Source organism: Helianthus annuus, chromosome 13 (genome assembly GCF_002127325.2).
Source record: "Helianthus annuus cultivar XRQ/B chromosome 13, HanXRQr2.0-SUNRISE, whole genome shotgun sequence".
NCBI lineage: Eukaryota > Viridiplantae > Streptophyta > Magnoliopsida > Asterales > Asteraceae > Helianthus > Helianthus annuus.
In genome coordinates this window covers 44,683,648-44,697,947 of record NC_035445.2, presented here as the reverse complement: position 1 = coordinate 44,697,947, position 14,300 = coordinate 44,683,648, and the positions used below count along the sequence as shown (strand labels likewise).

General features: G+C 34.3%; 1 protein-coding gene and 2 long non-coding RNA genes across 3 annotated transcripts; 1 reads left to right on the top strand and 2 right to left on the bottom strand.

Annotated features, from left to right (window-relative positions):
* Window positions 1–243: 243 nt before the first annotated feature.
* LOC110902577 lies at window positions 244–1,386 on the bottom strand. The gene is made up of 2 exons (XR_002571226.2): window positions 983–1,386; window positions 244–466 (listed from the first exon to the last, which is right to left on the bottom strand). It is a non-coding gene; the product is annotated as an uncharacterized LOC110902577 (long non-coding RNA).
* A 4,745-nt stretch (window positions 1,387–6,131) lies between these two features.
* On the top strand, window positions 6,132–6,950 carry LOC118485448. Its single transcript, XR_004876148.1, has 3 exons — window positions 6,132–6,238; window positions 6,373–6,506; window positions 6,575–6,950. It is a non-coding gene; the product is annotated as an uncharacterized LOC118485448 (long non-coding RNA).
* Window positions 6,951–12,063: 5,113 nt separating this feature from the next.
* LOC110897706 (probable membrane-associated kinase regulator 6) lies at window positions 12,064–13,875 on the bottom strand. Its single transcript, XM_022144436.2, has 2 exons — window positions 13,119–13,875; window positions 12,064–12,517 (listed from the first exon to the last, which is right to left on the bottom strand). The coding sequence occupies exons 1-2, from the start codon at window positions 13,804–13,806 to the stop codon at window positions 12,507–12,509; spliced, it is 699 nt and encodes a 232-aa protein (XP_022000128.1). The 5' UTR covers window positions 13,807–13,875; the 3' UTR covers window positions 12,064–12,506.
* Between the last annotated feature and the right edge of the window lie 425 nt (window positions 13,876–14,300).

Below are 14,300 nucleotides of genomic sequence, written 5' to 3'. Positions count from 1 at the left end.
CAGTCATTTATTGTTATTAATTTGTTGGTATAAAGAAACTTTCCGAAAATGCTCGTCAAAATGGTGAATTATTTTTCTATATACTAATTTTCTTAATTAATATACAACATTGTCATAAAAAAAAGATATTCAAGCAACCATCAACAAAAGCACATGATCAAACACACATAGAGCAAAAATTACAAAAATCTCAGTGAAAAAAAAAATGTAACACGGATACAGCAAAAATGTACAAAAACCTGAGGCAAAAATAAAATGTAACATGGTAAAAACAAAACCAAAAAATCCATAACATATAAAATTCTCAGATTCAACACAGCAAAAAGTCTACATAAATCTCAGGGGAAAAAATGTAACATGCAAACGTCTTTTGAATCATCTTCAACATCTGAAACATCTTCTTCAAAGTGTAGATTTGCAAAAATGCTGGAAAAAAAACATACTTATTCACCTTCTTGAACAAGATCTGAAACAAATTTTACACAAAAAATTGATGCAATCAATAATAAAAACAAGAGTCTAAAAAAGTGTAGCAACACACTTTATTTTCAGTAACGTGCATTATTTATGTAACACGAAAAAATGTAACATGCATTTTTTAATTATCAATTTATGCCAGAAACACAACACACTTTATTTTCAGTAACGTGCATTATTTATGTAACAAGAAAAAATGTAACATGCATTTTTTTAATAATCAAAAATTGCAGATCCACAAAACACAACAAAAATGCAAACTAAAAAAGTGTAGATTTGCAAACAAAGATGAAAAAAACCATACTTGTTCACCTTCTTGAACAAGATCTGAAACAAATTTTACACAAAAAATTGATGCAATCAATAATAAAAACAACAAACTCATAAAACAAGAACTTAAAAACCTCCATTTTCTTGAACAAAAAAAAATAGTAGATCCATAAACAACAACAAAAATGCAAACTAAAAAAGTGTAGACTTGCAAACAAAGCTGAAAAAAACATACTTATTCACCTTCTTGAACAAGATTTTCGAACAAACCCTTTCAGCCTCCTCAAAAACGTAAAAAAATGTGTAATTTCACCGGATCTTTCCCTGGTTTTGAACAAAAACTTCAGCCTTCTCTTCAATATCTGATTCATTATCTTCTTCGTGTATGATTTTCTTCAAAATAAACCAAAGAGGATCCGTCTTCATGGGGTTTGAAAAGAAACATGATGGATCCAGATCTAGATCTTGACGGGTTTAAAAGAAACATGATGGATCCAGGTCTAGATGACGGTACAGATCTAGATCTAGATGGCGTCTACATCGATCTAATGCTCATCAGTTTCTCCGATTTCATTTTTGTTCTTGTTTTCTCTATAATGGAACAAGAGAGAGAGAGAGAGAGGGGGGGGGGGAAGTGTGCTAGAGAAGAGAGATGATGGAGAAAATGATCTGGTGAGTTTTGAAAAGGTTTGGTGAGATTTAAGATGTGAGAGAAGAAGAAAGTCTAACAAGTACTACAAGCATTAATTAAAAAAGATGACAAGAAGGAAGGTTGTAAAGGGATGAGAAAGTCTGCGTGTGCAGACATCACCAACCCATCACTACATGTCAAAAATGTAACATAGAAAATGACTATCATGCCCTTGCTTCTTTCAAATAACAATTTAAACGTGGATCAATCCTAGCCACATGTTAGAGTTTTCAAGGTTTAGTCAACTGGATTGAGTTTTCTCATTATAATTAGCCTATATATATATATATATATATATATAGGAGAATGATCATTTAGGAACCACCATCTATTGCGAGAAACAATGTGAACACAACTAAAAATACCTAAAAGAATCTAAAAAGCACACAATTTTTTAATATTTTTTATGTAAAAATCACTAGTTTTCATTATTAATTTTTTTTTATAATAAAATTTTGGCTTCTAAAAGTAGCGATTTAACTAAAAAAATATTAAAAAAAAACATTTTTTTGGTGCGTTTGTTATTTTTTAAGATTTTTTGGGGGTTTAGTTTTTAGCATTTAGCTTGGGTGGGGGGGGGTTAGTTTTTAGCATTTAGCTTGGGTAGGGGGGATAGGTTTTTTTTGTGGGTGGGGGTGGGGGGTTAGGTTTTTTTAGGTTTTTTGTGGTGTAGTGGGTTTTTTTTTTTTGTGTTCACATTGGTTTTCGCGGTTCTCGAAATAATGTTGGTTCTCATGTGGACCCTACCCTACATATATATATATATATATATATATATATATATATATATATATATATATATATATATATATATATAGGGAGAGGATCATGAGAAAACTAAATATAAATGAGAAAACTAGAAAACTAACTAAAATCCACTAAAAAGGAGGGGGAGGGAGACTTTTAATGAAGGAGGGTGGACTTTTAATGAAGGAGGGGTAAAATTGGAAAAAAAAAATATATAACTTTTCAAACATTTCCCATTTCTCCATACGTTATCATTTTAAAACAAAAATGGCACCATAAGATCACAAATTTTCTTATCTTTCATTCAAGTATATTCGAGCATAATTTTATGACATAAAAAAAGATTTATGGTGTCGTCTTGTTTTCAACACTATTATTATAGTAGTGCACTTGTGCAATATAACATGTAGTATAATTGCATTACATGCTTAAAATTAGCTTTTTGAGTCTAGTTTAGCTTTTAGGGTTAGTTTTTTTGGAGGTTTAGGATTAGGATTAGGTTTTTGGGTGTGGGGGGGGGGGGGGGTTTAGGTTTTTTTTTTTTGGGGGGGGGGGTGGGGTGGGGGGTTTAGGTTTTTTTCGGGTTTATGTTTAGGGTTTAGTTTTAGGTTTTTTTTTGGGTGGGGGGGGGTTTAGGTTTTTGGGGGTGGGGGGAGGGGGGTTTAGGTTTTTTTTGGTGGGGGGTGGGGTGGGGGGTTTAGGTTTTTTTCAGGTTTATGTTTAGGGTTTAGTTTTAGGTTTTTTGGGGGTGGGGGTGGGGGGTTTAGGTTTTTGGGGGTGGGGGGGTTAGGCTTTTGGTGGGAGGGTGAATTTAGGTTTTTGGGGGGTGGGGGTGGGTTAAGTGGTTTAGGCTTTCCGTATAGTGCACATGTGCAGTACAACAATTTTGTTTTTTTTTTAAATTTTTTTTCCATACATAAAAAGTAGCGATTTTTCTTTAAAAAATTGTAAAAAAAAAAATTGGTATTTTTTTAGGTTTTTTTAGTTAGTTTTTTGGTTTTCTCATTTAAACTAGTTTTCTCATGATCCATCCCTATATATATATATATATATATATATATATATATATATATATATATATATATATATATATAAAGTTAACATACAATGACTCTTATCGTACAATATGTACGTGATCATCTCAGCCGTACGATCTGGTGCGAATTCACTCTTGAACATGTGATTTGTGCTGAAAAACCAACATGCGAATTTACTAAAAAAAAATCAACATGCGATTTCCAACATGTTTTTTTATAACATGCGATTTCACAATATCGTACGAGTGTACGATAAGCCCTAATTGTACATTACACTTTTTCTATATATATATATATATATATATATATATATATATATATTTTAAATTTAAACACACCATGTATCTCATGTACCTTTATAAATTTTAAACCATGTCTTATTCTTCTCCCCCAAACTTATATAATTCTATCCAATTTTATTTCAGGTATTTCTAAAAGAAATGGATTTGTCATCCGACTCTCCACCAGATTCGGGGAAAGCGATTTGTCAATACTATGATGAAGGCGCAATGCAACTTCCGACATCACATAAAACGTTGAACATAGACTAGTTATTACAATGAAATTATGCTATCGGGAGCTGCATGCTAATCTTCGAGCATACCTGACAGGACATCAATTGATAAATCGTCGTGATGAAAGTGATGACGAGGTGACAATGAATAATTATAAAGTTTTTTAATTTAGATTTACTTTTCAACTTTCTAATTTAATTTAAGTTTTTTTTTTTTTTTGTGTTTTTTAATTAAATTATTCTTTTTAACTTAAAAGTATATTTAAATGAAAAATAAGTTAAAATAATAATTAGGAAATGATTAAAGTTTTCTTAAATCACTCCATCTAGCTATTGCTTTAACTATTTGCGTGAAAATAACTTTTTCATTTTTTAGTTAGTCCACTGGAGTGTCATATCATATTTTGAATTAAATTTATAGATTTAGCATAATCATATGCAACATTGTAGTACATTTGCTCCTTAACACCGATTTAATGCTAATTAAAATGATTGTATTACTCCTGTGAAATGACAGTTTTACGTTTTTTTATTAAAAATAATAAGTAACCATGAGTACACACTTCTTCTTTGACGTCCATAGATATACAAGGATAGATCATAGATAAGTTGACTATGCTGATGATCAGCGGAAGTCTAACGATAGATCTAAAGACGGTGAAATTATGTGAATGACAATTTTGTATTTTTCTTACATTATTATCGAGAAAGCAGTACAATCCTATATTATGTAATTAACTGAACTATGTTTAGTGCCGAAGAAACTCCGAACCGGTTTCTTTGATTATATACATTGTTTTATCTATCTATAATACTATAAAAAGGAGAAGTGATGTACACACATGTAATTTTACATGGCGTCCATCATTTTATGCAATATGTACAATTAAACAATGCTTGTTTTGTGAGGGTAAAATTGTGAAGAGCATAAATTTTTAAGACACTAGGAGGCTATAAGAGTAAATTAACCTATCCACCATACTCACACACACAAAATCATTTCCATACCTGCCCTCAAAGAAAACCCAACAGACATCCCGACGAAGCGTTATGAGAAACAGACGGTCATCTCATTAGTGTATTAAATTTGCCTCATTAAACCACTATTAACCTCTTCACTTGCGTATTTATTTTCTTCTTCAGTTCACCAACCCACCCACATCAGATTGGTGGTTGAAGCAATCCTCTAATTCCTGATCAGAATTTGCCTCTGTTCTTGTTTCCAGTGAGTTACTCTAATTCCTATTTATTTACAGTAAGCTTTTGGTCGCACGTTTCATCAATTGGCTTTAGGTTATAGTCTGTTTTTATATCATCCAAGTGTTTTTTTTTTTTTTTTTTTTTTTTGCTAAAATGTTAAGAAGTTAGGTTTTGGAGGTCATATTTGTGTGATTATAGGATCATAATTTGAGTAATTTGCGTCTATGTATGGAGTTGCATTGACAGATCATTTGTTCTTATTGAAGGAAACAAGGGCGAGTATGAGAACGGACGCTTTGGTTGTGTGGCAGATTGCAGGTCTCGTCTCGATCCCCCGCGTCCTCAAACTTATTTTGGCAATCATGGACGGTTTAAGTAACTATTGACATAATAATTTTTTTTAATCATACCCAACACACAAAGTCCAAATCTTTTAAACAAGTAGTATTGTGGTTCAATCCAACCTAATTTAACTCACGCGGAAGCTTGGTTTTAAAAAGCGAGAAGGACACAAAAGTGACAAGGTAACCCAAGGCGCGAAGCGCCAAGTCCAAAAATGCACCACTTTTCGTACATGAGTCGCAAATAATTATATAAATTTTATATATTTCCTAAAGGTTTTTAGCAGCATTTACCCAATATTTAGAGACAAGTAAGATTTATATATGTTTTAATATGGAAATTACATACATGTACAACCTGAAAAGCATATTGTACAACAACCTGCTGCACAAACATATAGGAAATACATGAGGCGCATGCCTCAGGGTCAATTTGTTGCCAAGAAATCGCCTCACGTGGGCTTTTTGATAAAAGCGTGCCTTATGCTCCTAAAAGCGCAAAGGGCTTGAGCCTTGTTGCGCCTTGCGCCTAGGTGCGCTTTTTTAAACCACGGGCATAAGTTTTAAAAGTAGAAACGTTTCGTATTTAGTCAACGTGCTAATTATTGTGCGGCGTCTTTTTTATATAATTTAGGATATTTAATACTGTATTTTCAAGTAAATTTACATTAAATTCCCTTCAGCTTTCAGATTTTAGAGTAGCTCCAAAAATATTTTCCTTTCCCTTCATTACTAACATACACAAATATTAGGAAGCAATAATAAAGATTTTCATTTCCAGCGAGTTTTATACATACTGAAACTCCCAGATAAGATGCAGGCTATTGTTTAACTTATGTACCAAATTTTTTTTGCAGCTTGAAAAGTTGAACTCTCGAGGCTTTAAAATCATTTTAGTTACCTCAGAAGCTATTGGAGCCGGCTGCCAAAGGCTTAAATACAGGAAAATGATCAACAGCAGGTAAATCTTTCTTTTCCTTTTTCGATTGCTGAAATGGAAAGTTTTGTGTGGTTTTAAAAGTAGAGTTCCTTTTGTTTGGTTTAATAATTGTAGCTCATTTTGTATTGGAGCTTTCAAATTTATATCTGGTGCAGAAATGGAAACCGCCAGCGAGGTCGCAGTGAGCAAGTGGCTCGGCTCAGACTATCCGGTTCCATGGAAGTGTCAAACTGAACAGTTGACAAAACCAAGTCAAGTCTGGTCAACCGGGTTCCGTACACTCACTGAGGTAAATATGTTAATTTTTTTCTTTAGAATATATATTTATACCTTTGTTTAAAGACGGTAACGGTGCAGTGGTGCTGAATTAAGAGCAAAAGGCAACCGTGGGTTAAGGAGGAAATGTTGATGGCGTCATGGCCACACTAAAAAATATAACAATAATAAAGAATTAAAAGCCGGAAAGTTCAATGTGGGTAAGCATAACCTCATGACGAAACGAGACGAAACACATTTGGCGTTAAAGATTGGTTGATGCTGACGGGCGGAAGTTAGCGGAAGACGGTTGTGACTTGGCTGCATTAGAGTTTTGTTTTCACAGTGGAAACAGGTTCAACAGACGCAAAAACTTGATTTTTGTGCTGATTTATGTCACTTGATTATGAGATTGGTTAAAAAATTAACTTATGGATTGATCATTACCAGGATGGAGCTGCACTTCAGTTTAAATAAAAAAAACCAGTCTATCAAACATATTCCTGTTCTTTTATACTAACCTAATTTTGTAATTTATATTATATAGCAAAGAGTGGGGGACGGTTGAGTCTTTAGGATCATCCCTTTATATAAAAAAACAGTTGCTCCTATGTAACGAAATCAACCGTTGATAGCTTCTGTTCTTTGTTTGAACATTATGTACTTTAAAATTGGTTAAAGGAGTGTTGGCTATTACGGTATGTGTTGAATCAATGATAATTTGAAACTTGAAAGCATCTAGCGGTTTCTACCGACAACTTTTTTATAAATTCTATTGCAAAGTGTTGACTCCGCCGCAACGCGCGGGTTTCCCACTAGTTCTTAATTAGAGCACATTTCTATCTTAACCGAGCAAAAATGTAATATTATATATTTTTTCCAAACAAGTGGACTATATTAGGAGGGACATATCTGCGTTTTAATTTGTAGTTACAAACAATGCCTTTAGCACTGGTTCATTGGGCGTTTTAGTAAGGGTATCAATCTAAATCGATGACGGAGATAAAGTGCAGGATCTTTTAGATATGGGGTTTCTAGTTTGAAATGTGTTTTAAGTGGAGGTCTGATAGAGAATGACAATATTGATGACTATAAGAGAAGGGATAGGTGTCAGTTAGAATTGGTATGGTCTATTTCAGATTTACAAATTATGTTCCGAATTTCAAAAAGGTCAAATTAACGGTGTAACATCCCAAATAAACCGTGCAATGATTTTGTTCGTTTCGCCCCCCAATGGTTGCTCATCCAGAAACATATGGTTTTGTTTTCACCTCATGAATTTCTCTCCCAGACAAAACGCATCTTGATAGAGAAGCCCCCCACTCTTATAAGGAAGACTTCCTTCTTCTCCTTAACTAATGTCGGACTTACAAACTGTTAAGGCTTTTATAACTTTATAGCTTTTATGAACAAAATGAAGTAAGAAAAACAAAAGAAGATTGATGAAAATATGAGCAAAATGAAGTAGCATTCATAACTTTATGGCTTTTATATGGTGGTATAGTATGGGTTTTAATAAAAAAATGAGATGTGAACCCTTGATGTGCATCCAGTTCATTGATGGTAAATAGAACCTAACTTAGACATTTTTCCTTTTTTTTGACCAATGGAACACTATTGATACCAATAAACTATAAGATATATATAACAATGTAGAACTAGATTGGTATTTGAAAAACATATACTATTATTGAGAAAGCAGTACAATCCTATATGATCCTTAACCAATGGGGCTTACAAACGACTTACTTGGGTTTGGCTTTAATGGTTTTTAAACACCCCTACATGTTGATGGTCGTAAACATGTCGAAGCAAACAAAGGTATAGGGTTTGGATATCATGTTGGGGAATCTAGAAATCTCAACGAATAATCAGAGAGGGGTGGAATCACTCTTAGATCAAATTATTTTGGTGGTTCTACTGAATAATTCAATCGAATACAACTCTGAATTCGAGAAATTGAACAATAGTATGTGTGTGTATGAGCATTCATAAAAAACCAGAGAATGTGACCAAGAACCCTAATTCGAATTTGCGGATGAAGTAAACAAAACTAAAAGTACGAAAAAATTAAATTGTTGAAATGAAAAATGATTGAAACTTTGAGGTTAATGGATTAACCTAACATATTAATTGAAGTTTATAAACTTCAACCTACAAGTCCTAGTGACAAAAGTCTCAATAATTATGTGATGTTAACGTTATAGTATGAAGTTTAACAAGATAATACAACATGAACTATATATAACGTGAAATGGAGTGTATAAGTAGTATAGTTCAAGTATGCTACATGAGCAACGAAAATTGTCGAGCAAATTCGACTTTTTGAGCGTTAGCTGGAGAACATCCTCACATGTACTGTGACCCGCAAATCAATATCAACGACAAACGGTCCTGGGTACCTATCCCCGTCCCCGATTATACGAATTGTGGTTGATGTTTGTAGACAAAAATACTAAAAAATGCTAAAAGTTAACCCCATAATTAATGTGTTTGGGTTACAAGACAAAGAAAAATAAGGCATACCTTACTGTGTTACATTGTCAACTTATCTTTTTGGCATTTCTTCCCATCACATTTTGTTTTTGTCGACTCAAATATCGACCACCACTTGAAATTATTCACATGCATCACACAGATTTATATCTTTAGATATATTTATCCGAATATATGTAAACAATTGATTGGCGAAAGCTTGATCCTCTTTCTTTTAACATATTTTATTGCGACACTACTAACGGATATATATGCATCTTAACTTCTTAAAGAAATTTTTTCACAAGTTTCTTTGCTTAGATTTGAATTATGGACTAATACCATTGTAAGGTATGGGACTTGTCCCACATCCGTTGTATGGGCAACTGATGTGGGGTTTATATACCAAATGTGCTCTCTCACCCACCAGACTAGTCTTCCCCCTTAAAAGATTCTTGACCTCAAGAATCACAAAATAGAGAAAAAAAAATGCAGCATCCATGAGTTCTTTTGGGTCGACTCATTCCAGGGTGGACGCCATTCGGTCCTTCCGATTGCAATCGGAGAAATCCTAACGATGCGCCATGGTGGGCGCCAATCATTTACGGAACTCGCCTTTGCCTTTAAACAGGCACCAAAAAGATTGTTGTTAACAATGTCAATTATATCATCATCTGGAAGGGTATCAAACTTCCTACCATATTTGACATGAAGACCTTGACGAACAGGAACCGCATCACTGTTCGGAACCAGTAGGCCAGCCTTAACAACATTGTATAGTCTAGTTTTGGGTTCTTCGCAAGCGCCATTAGCAAGGATTATGCAAAGTGTGTCTCTATGTTTTCTTCCTTTATGAAGAACGGTGTCTTCATTGAAGGGCTGGAGCTTTTTCACTGTCTCATGTAGTGTAACAGTGGAATTATCATTGTTAATATTTTCATCAACAACAATTATGTCTTCTGTCTTCCAAGTACCCGTCCGCGAATCATCGCTAAACAGCCCTTTATCAGGGCCGCCTCCGCCGCCACTGAAGCCGCCTCCGCCGCCGCTAAAAGTGCCACCGCTTGAATGCTCCTTGAGTGCTCGTAAGATCTCTTCTTGTTGTTTCATCGACCGTTCTTGTTGTTTCAACATGGCGGCTAGGGTTTCTTGGAGATTTGAGATTGCCTTGCCATGTTCCTTGAGAGTGCTATCAATTTCTTGATTGCAAGTGTTAGTCATGGTAATCGAAAGTAATTCCGACCGGAGATCGGAACGGCTCTGATACCCTTGATAGGGTTAAACCCTAAAAGAGAAGAACTAGAAGAATATTTGGAGAAGATAGGAGAATTTCAAACTTCAAATCTGATTTCCTTCCTTCATATTACGTACATAAATAAGTAAATAACCCAAACAATTACATTAGACTCCCTAAACTACTAATTATTAGTAAAATACCCCTAAACTATTATTCTTCACGTAACAAGAGAGATCTTATTGATTCAAGATATTAGTCTGGCAAATCTTGGCCAGGGCCGTCATTTAGGTGGTGTAAAATTGGGTCACTAAAAAAAATTAATTATTATGTCATTTTAGTCCTTGTGGTTTGGGTCATTTTGACAGTTTAGTCCAAAGATTTCATTTTTTGCCTGTGGGTCCAAAAAAGTTTCACCGTTGCCATTTTAGTCCACTGGGTTAACTTCATCCATTATTTCTGTTAATGAGAAGGGCAATTCAGTCATTTATATGACCAAATTGCTCTTCTAGTTAACAGAATTACATATAAATGACCGAATTGCCCTTCTCGTTAACAAAAATAATGGATGAAGTTAACCCAGTGGACTAAAATGGCAACGGTGAAACCATTTTGAACCCACGGAAGAAAAATGAAACATTCGGATTAAACTGGCAAAATGTCACAAACCACAAAGACTAAAATAACCTTTAACTCACCGCTTAACTAGTCAATATGCAGTTTGATAGTTTTTTTTTTTTTTTTTTTTTTTTTGAATGGCGGTTGGATAGTTTTCTACTTTTTAGCAATTAGTTGTTGAATTAGTTAAGTCATGGACCAATCTAATAGGGCGAGAGTTTACGGATTCCATCTGGTTCCTGTGCACCTGGGGTACAGTACAGCCTCATGGTGGTCGAGAAGTCAACCTTCGACATAGCCCCGAGCAAAATGGGTTTGCACGTAAGATTCTTTGTCGTTCATAAAAAAGTGGTAGCATAAGGAATCGACCTGGAGTAGTTTGTTCAGGAATTGAACGTATGTCTAACTTTTGCAACTTTTTTTAACGAAAAGTGGAAATCATGAAGACAACTAATGCTTTGTTCAATGGTTTCGAAACAAAATATATCTATATACTTAATATACATATATTATTCGAACTAAAAAATAACGTTTCAGGCCCCCGAGGAGAACGGGCCTTGGGGGTCACCCACCCTGCCCTTCATTTGGGCCCGCCTTGCCTGTCCTTTGGAGGATTTGAACCAACAACCACTTGGTAAGGGAATATACACCACTTTGCAAGGTCTGACAACATAAGTAGGAATGGTAGCGATACAAAATCGGGTTGTTGAGACTTATTATGTAGTCTCAAAACTAATGCTAGCAGAGACGGGTTCAGCAAAGAAAGCTTGAGAGACGTTTTTGTAATGTATCACTTTTTTCTCAAAACTTCCAATTCCTAAATTATTGGTGTAAGTATAATGATATTTATAATGGACTTGTTTAAGAATAAATATAAGAGCTTTTTTTTTTTTTTTTTTTTTTGTATAGTTTGTATTGTAGCTACTTTTGCATGTTAGTCTGATTAGTTTTTGGCACATTAAATTCCATAGTTTTGTATTTATTAAAGAAACCTTTAATTTGTCACTTGGTTATCTTCAATTTACGACATATCTTACAACACATTCAATTATTATATGTTCAGATTTATTTATCATTTTTCTATCATCCCTATCTTCAAAATAATGTTAGAGCATGTTTTAGAACAATAAACTTACTATTAAATAGTACTCTAGATATTTAATTAAAATAATAATTACAAAACGATACAAAAGGACAATTGCAAAATGGTACAACCCTAGTTTTTGGAAGAGGTTAACAAAAGATCTTTGTTCATCAGATCCGCTCGTAAAAACATGGGGTTGTTATTGAATGATCGAATTGTCGGGTAGATATCCGCCCAACGCTTGTGATTACACATACATGATACAACTATACTTATTGGTAGGGTAGAACAAGCCTTTTGTAGCAAACGGAGTCCTCTTATACTTGACAAAACAAAACAATCTAGCTCGGATTCTTTAATATCCAAAGAACCGGCTAATATCAGTAACCCTTAATAAAACTTGAAAAGAAATCATCCAAATATTGTTTTAAGACACGGATTATGAATCCCTTAGAACATAATTTGGACTGTTAATGACATGATGAATGTAACGACTACGAATTAAAACCTTAGACTGAGTAATATTTCCTTCTGGGGAATCATATCCCATAAGGAAGTAATTATCAGTTTAATTTTCTACAAATTGTACACATCTTGGCATCTTCTGTCTTCTTGTCACACCTTTATTTGCAGCCTGAAAAATGACCAACTTTATGTGAATACTTCATTTTTTTTAATTCTACTTTTGAGAAATATAAAACTAAATATAGATGTGGCCAGCAATTTCGATTTATAAATACATCAGTTTGGTTTGTATTTTCTCTAAATGTCACATGAATAAAAAAATGGTTAGCATAAAAGAAAGAAAACTACTATCCTAATGTATAAAACCTCAAACAATCTTTATTTACAGGAATAAACATTTTTTAAAATAAAGTTAATTTTGTTTTCAGGACAACTTATTATTATTTTTAGATATATTTGGACAAAAACGCTCACCTATCCTAGCTAGCCAGCCTACCCCACCCCCCTAAATTTCATCGTATTTCCCTCTTGAAGACATCTCCTCTCCTAGAGACATCAACGGTTTATTTTTTTTTGTCTTTTAGTATAACGGAGAGGAAAATTACTGATGTAACAAGTTGAATGACGAGGCGTAACAACTAAAATGAGAGGGGATACGTTTTGTACAATTCTTTCCACCTAAATTCGTTTTATTACTCGCGACCCAATCTACCAATTTTATCACTTTTCTTTAGAAAGACACAAAGCAAGATTAATGAGTTCTTTCTTACCAATGGTTTTCTTGCAGTGAAGAACTGCCTCATAAATTGAGCTCTCAGAATCACAAGATCGTCTCCAGTTATCCACACCACATGCTTCACTTGTCCTAGGAGACAACGTGCCGTTTTGGGCACTCTCAAACACCCATGATCTTGACCAATTATCTGAACCATACGACTCCAGAGCGCTTGAAAATTCCCAGTTCTCGGCTCTCTTTACTTCACCCGTATCACATCTTCCTCTTCTCATTTTGAGCCAAATCAATCTAAGCAACCGCAAATACTTTTGGATCACTCTCTTTGGCAATCTTTTATACCTTCTAAAAGATAAAGACTGACTTCTCGGATAGGAACATGGTTTCTCAAGGGCGGACGAGGCTGGATTACGGGAATTGGAATTGGAATCATAAATTCCAATATCCAATGGCTTCAAAAAAAGAGGAACAAGAATCCCGTTAGAGATGAGTTCATCGGCATGAACAAGAGGCTGCAGTGTTGGTAGATCAAAGTTGAAATCTTGATGAAAAACAAGAAATCTTTTGGAGGCAGAAAGTTTTGGGTCCATTTCAATGAAATTAGATTCATCAAATGCATCCAAAGAGTCTCTAAAGGAACCTTTTGGGCTTTCAAAAGATGGTTTTCGGTTCACTAACCAACTGTATGAGAAGCTCTCAATTGAAAGTGATTCTGAAGTTTCCATGTTGGATAACTAGCTAGAGTGTGAAAGATTTGAGATCCAAGGGAAATGTTTATCAATTTGCTTGTGGTGTGTATACATATATGTATATATAGAGGGATAAAATATACATGTGTATGTAAGGACATCTTTCTTGTGGTCCTTCACACTATAGATAACATATAATTATCAGTAAAATAAGGGAAGAAAACGATCATATATGAGACAGGAATGTGGACCCCACATGATGTAATGTTGCATGCTACTTTTTAATAAAAAAAGGGTATTGATATTATATGGTAAGTTCAATTCTAAGAGTGACAAACCGCGGGTTGGGATGACGCGTTAAAATTGGTTATAGTAAAAAATGGAGACGGGTTGTGATGAGTCGTTTTAGTAAAAAGTACCAATATAGGTTAACTAGCTATACTTTTTTATGGTGGGTAGTGGTGACATGGAGGTGGGGTTAGTCATGAGGTTGTGTCTGGGTGGCAGTAGTGAGCCTGTCAATGATGGCA

What these genes read in the sequence shown, in the direction of transcription:
- LOC110897706 (XM_022144436.2), bottom strand. Translation starts at nt 13,806, where the DNA reads ATGGAAACTTCAGAATCACTTTCAATTGAGAGCTTCTCATACAGTTGG.